General features: G+C 39.5%; 1 protein-coding gene across 5 annotated transcripts in view; it reads left to right on the top strand.

Moving 5' to 3' along the window:
• Positions 1-1509: 1509 nt before the first annotated feature.
• The window catches only part of LOC121550036 (arf-GAP with SH3 domain, ANK repeat and PH domain-containing protein 1-like), a 75395-nt gene continuing 70904 nt past the window's right edge, over positions 1510-6000 (top strand). For 3 of the 5 annotated variants that reach the window (XM_045210562.1, XM_045210564.1, XM_045210561.1), the window contains exons 1-3: positions 1510-1751; positions 2089-2173; positions 3603-3729. In XM_045210562.1, the coding sequence (XP_045066497.1) occupies positions 1736-1751; positions 2089-2173; positions 3603-3729 (228 nt within the window). In that variant the 5' untranslated portion in view covers positions 1510-1735. Of the gene's footprint in view, positions 1752-2088; positions 2174-3602; positions 3730-6000 lie in introns of those variants that run through there. The other 2 variants (XM_045210566.1, XM_045210565.1) reach the window with 2 other exon arrangements.

Raw genomic sequence — 6000 nt, 5'->3', positions numbered from 1 at the left:
TTGTGGCGGCGGACAGCTAGCCTGTATCCTCGCCATCCAGTTGAGTGAGTGGCAATGTCTTTTCTTCGTACCAATTTTTGGAAAATCCTTTCCGCCTTTAGTAGAAACCTGTTGAATTATTAAATTTGGTCTGGGAGGTCCTAATTGTTTCGTTGCTAATTTATCTTAATTTGTTCGCGACAAAAGGAACTTCTTTCAAAGACACAATCGAGTTGGACTGAAGCCTAGCCATTTTGATAGTAGTAGTGAATTGATTGAGGCTGCTACCTGGTCTTTTCTTAGTTACGTTCATTCGTGGTTACGTTATGTATGACGAGCGGTAAGTGCAAGCCCACAGACACCCATGAGAATGTATTGAAAGCTTTGAAATGTGAAACAAATAGATTTTACATGACAGGCTATGAGAGACTTCTGGCGCGATTTTCGACCTGACTGAAATCGCCCAAAAACGCGCGGGCCATTTGAAGCACGACTTTAGCCTGATTTGACATTTAGTGGCTGGCAGATCAGACGTGAACACTGATAACTGCTGTTGCCGTGATATAATTTTTATAAATTTATAAATTTTTTAAATTATTTTTTATTTTTTATTTTTTTATAATTGATTAGAAAAAAATCCCTTCCTTTTCCCGTTTGGCAGTGCGTCGCCCATATCGCCCTATTGAACAAGCCGTCCCTGCCTGTACCTATGGCCTGAGGGCAGTCTCTCTTAGCAGTAGTGTAATGGGATCAGGGTCGTCAAAGGCTTTGATTAATGATTTGTGGACTTGGGTCACTAGGCTGTTGATTTAAAAAGATTTCAGAGATAATGCAACTCTGCAAAAGGTTAACTCTCTCTGAGATGATACACCAGGCTATAACAGTTCTGCATAATGAGCTAGGTCAAACGCAGAGTCTATGCTTTTATTTCAGACGATACTTTTTCAGATAATGAGATGTTATCATGTTAACCTCTCATCATTGTCTTTATATAGATGAGGTGTCTTAGGGTTGAGTCACTCAGTTGGTTGTGTGAAGATGTCTGTTCAGACAGTCACCACAGTGAAAAACAGGAAAATTACTGGACACATAACAACCACGTGTATAGGCTTCTCTGACAGGGGAAAAATAGAGAGTTTTGTAATGGAGAGGTGCCAACTGGGAGCCCCAGTCTGAGGGTAACTGGAGGGCAGAAGAGGGAAGATTCCAAATGTTTTTGTTGAACAATATGAAGAATATAATGTCCTCAACCTTTTGTAAAACCTTTTTCAACAATAAACTTTAAGGTATTGTAAAATTAAACATTGATTTCAACAAGGAAATGTATGTGGTTATCTATGACAAATAGGATAACTTTCACCCTGTTCAGTGATAGGCTACAACAGCTGTAGTTAAAATCAGCTCCAGGGGGCAAGGAAACTTCTTGGCTTTTTCTGTTCACCAGATCCCAACATTTCCTGTTTGACTGCCTTCTGTATTTCCTCAGTTCCTTTACCATGAGCTCTTAGATCCTGCTCATTGTAAGTGGCTATTTTCCTGCTCACATGGTGGGTTTGGTTTCTCCCTTCCTGCCCCGCGCTGTGACTGATCTTCACGGGATCCTTTGCGGGAGGACATTACTCTCTCCTTCTCTCAACTCTTTATTCTGTTGAATGACTATTCAAAATGAGCCTGATATGATGCGCGCATCAAGTAGGCCTTTTCTCTTTTGCATCAATCAAGTGGACATTCAATCTCTGTTCAGATTCCAAATTGGATGTGCATCGATTTCGGTAAGTTTAGGCGTGGCACAGTGTATGTTCTTTTTCTTTCGAATATGAGCGCTCTTGAAAGTGTTAGAGATTACATTTTTGTAAGAATATATTTTGTAATAACTTGTATGTTGGCTACCCAATGAACCTATTAAAATCTATTTATGAATGTATGCAAGACAATGCTTTCTCATCAGAGTACATTCCAGGGTGGTAAAATGATTTATGAATAGACTAGTTGCCTATAGGCATATTAATATAAAAAGTTGTGTTGTCTTCATTCATTTTCCTCAGGCTATACCTGATGTCTAGAGAGCAACAGAACTCTGCTCATGTGATTCTTATTTATTTGATTTAGGTCATAAGGTGACAGTCGTCATGAGATCTTCCTCTTCCCGTCTGTCAAGTTTATCTTCTAAAGATTCTTTATGGAATCCGAGTAGGTAAGACCCTTTCAATTCTGTTGGTACTAGCCTTCATGTGAAACAGTGGATCACGTCATAATATTCAGAGACTATTCTCTTGATACTTTGTATCTAAAAGCATTCAGTCAGATGATTTGTGTGTGGTATTGCTCTAGTCTATTAGCCTGTGTAAATTGACGAGGAGCCTATCTGATTAAACACTTCTATTCACTGACAATGTTTTTTCTCAATGTTGGAGCGCCAAAATGAGGACATTCCAATGATTCCGAGACTACAGCAGGGTTGCATGCACTTAATTCTATCACCTGCAGGACACGCACTTGTAGCACCAGAGAATAATCCCTATTATGGGCAATGGAAGTTACCATCAATGTGGATGGATATTTTTTCAGATCTAGTACAGTAACACATTTAATAGATCTGATGAATATTATAATAATTGTCCAATAAGTAGGCTACAAGATCCACCATTGAGGTTTTTCAATCAGCTAAATTATGTTTTAATGCATTTCTTTAGGCTTCAATTAATATAATGTTAATAAATAAGCACATTTTATTTAAATAAAGAACAGTCAATTGGTATTTGTAAATATATATATATATATATAATTGGTAAATATCAGTTGCTATAGGCTATTATGATCATAAACATCAATGTCTTGGCTAATGCTCCAGATGCTTTGAATTTTATATGTTGCCTACATTTTCCTTTTCACCGCATATTATTCGATGACTTCAGTACACCCCCAATAAAAGATTACATAGGTCGGATATGAAATAGTAGTAGAGTTTTTACTGTCTCTGGGTATTATGTCCGAGATCATAGACATGCGCAGAGTTCTTCCTTGTTTGTCCCCATCATCCGAGGTGGGTGGATGAGCGAGAGGGTGAGCGAGAGCCGGGGAGAGGAGAGTGGTTGTGAACGTCAAAATTGCGTTCTGCATTAAAAATAGAAACTGAAAGAAAAGAAAATAGACGAAATCCTGCAATTCGAGAGAGCACGGATTATGATAGATTACATGCAAGTATTTCTGATTGTAGAAAGTATTATCGGCAAAAGCCTATTTTATTGAACATCCGCAAAAACATTAAGATGGAATCCGCTATTCTATTTTACAGCAACTAAGCATAGGACAGTAATTAAGCGTTTATGTTTTGGTAATTTAAGCAGGGGATACGGGCGAGAGGAGAAGAGAGGAGGGGGGCGAAATTGTGTCCATTCCCTTTTCCCTTGGGGACAGTGAAGTCAGAGGAGAGAACCAAGCAAGTAATTCGAGAAGAGACGCGTCTTTGTCATTTCGATTCTATCACTAGTTTGTAAACTATCAGTTTTCGACCCAGTCACAGCGTTAGACATCTCGTACTTTTCCTCGCCAGTTGTTTTTTCATGATTTAGGATTTTTTCAACAATTCTTGCAATCCTCTTCTGGGTGATTCCCTGCTGAAGGATGCCGGATCAAATATCGGTGTCCGAGTTTCTCTCGGAGACAACAGAGGATTACAAATCTCCTACCACGTCCAGCTTCACGACCCGCCTGCAGAGCTGTAGGAACACAGTCAACGTTCTGGAAGAGGTAAGGCCACATCATGTTAACATTGAGTCAGCCATGGCTGCAGATGGAATTGCGTGCAAGAGCGACCATTGCGCATTGATGAATCATGACACCACAGAGATGACATAGCTACAATAGGCATAGGCTACCCAAATTATACAATTTATGGTAATAGCCTATCCTATACTCCATTTAGTAGTAGCAGGGTCCTGAGTCAGTCATTAAAATAGACTCTGCATCTACGTTGGCGTGTCAAAATGCCGATGCCCAAAGTTGTACTGTATTCTGCATAATAACCTCAGAAAGTGCCCTTCACAGACAGCACTGTTCTGATGTGCAAACAATACAAAAACAACATTTCTGTGATAAGTATTCCACCATGGCAAGGTTAGATTGTGATGGCTTGATTGAATCTGTTTACATGCTGATTATTATCATTATAAGCTGCCTGTTATCGATTGGAATTATTGGCAACTTTGTAACACTTTGTTTCCATTTGCACAAGTTGACATCAAAGCCAAGGGTCATGTGATAATACACATCTGTTTACTAGGGTTGGGGATATCCAGATGTTCATACCATTATAACGTTCCTGTACCATACAGGGGTATACAATATTACCGGCAGTGAACACAAGGGGCGCAATTATTATTATTATAATATATATTTTTTAAGTACAAAACAAATTTAGTCAGCAGGGATCTTGATCCAGGATGGGATTGATTGTCTCTGCTGTAACCAAGAAGATTGATCTCGCAAGCTAGCCTCTTAGCTAGCAAGTTAGCAAACCAAATGCATAGCTGGAGCCCTGAGCTGGAGATAATTTATTTGGTAAATCTTAGATTGTTAACTTATAGTTAGTTATAAGCAGTGGCACACCCAATAAAAAAATATATACAGTACCAGTGAAAAGTTTGGAAACACCTACTCATTCAAGGGTTTTTCATTATTTTTACTATTTTCTACATTGTCGAATAATAGTGAAGATGTCAAAACTATGAAATAACACATATGGAATCACGTAGTAACCAAAAAAGTGTTAAACAAATCAAAATATATTTTATATTTGAGATTCTTCAAAGTAGCCACCCTTTGCATTGATGACAGCTTTGCACACTCTTGGCATTCTCTCAATCAGCTTCACCTGGAATGCTTTTCCAACAGTCTTGAAGAGTTCCCACATGTGCTGAGCACTTGTTGGCTGCTTTTCCTTCACTCTGCGTTCCAACTCATCCCAAACCATCTCAATTGGGTTGAGGTCGGGTGATTGTGGAGGCCAGGTCATTTGACGCAGCACTCCATCACTCTCCTTCTTGGTCAAATAGCCCTTACACAGCCTGGAGGTGTGTTATTGGTCATTGTCCTGTTGAAAAACAAATGATAGTCCCACTAAGCGCAAACCAGATGGGATGGCGTATCGTTGCAGAATGCTGGTTAAGTGTGCCATGAATTCTAAATAAATCACAGACAGTGTCACCAGCAAAGCACCCCCACAACATCACACCTCCTCCTCTATGCTTCACGGTGGGAACTACACATGCGGAGATCATCCGTTCACCTACTCTGTGTCTCACAAAGACACTGCGGTTGGAACCAAAAATCTCAAATTTGGACTCATCAGACCAAAGGATAGATTTCCACCGGTCTAATGTCCATTGCGCGTGTTTCTTGGCCCAAGCAAGTCTCCTCTGAACAGTTGATGTTGAGTTGTGTCTGTTACTTGAATTCTGTGAAGCATTTATTTGGGCTGCAATTTCTGAGGCTGGTAACTCTAATGAACTTATCCTCTGCATCAGAGGTAACTCTGGGTCTTCCTTTCCTATGGCGGTCCTCATGAGAGACAGTTTCATCACAGCGCTTGATCGTTTTTGCGACTGCACTTGAAGAAACGTTCAAAGTTCTTGAAATGTTCCGTATTGACTGACCTTCATGTCTTAAAGTAATGATGGACTGTCTTTTCTCTTTGCTTATTTGAGCTGTTCTTGCCATAATATGGACTTGGTGTTTTACCAAATAGGGCTATCTTCTGTATGCCACCCCTACCTTGTCACAACACGACTGATTGGCTCAAACGCATTAAGAAGGAAAGAAATTCCAAAAATTTACTTTTAACAAGGCACACCTGTTAATTGAAATGCATTCCAGGTGACTACCTCATGAAGCTGGTTGAGAGAATGCCAAGAGTGTGCAAGCTGTCATCAAGGTAAAGGGTGGCTACTTTGAAGAATCTCAAATATAAAATATATATTGATTTGTTTAACACTTTTTTGTTTACTACATGATTCCATATGT

Source organism: Coregonus clupeaformis, chromosome 34, assembly GCF_020615455.1.
Source record: "Coregonus clupeaformis isolate EN_2021a chromosome 34, ASM2061545v1, whole genome shotgun sequence".
Taxonomy (NCBI): Eukaryota; Metazoa; Chordata; class Actinopteri; order Salmoniformes; family Salmonidae; genus Coregonus; species Coregonus clupeaformis.
This window is presented reverse-complemented; position numbering and strand designations above follow the sequence as displayed.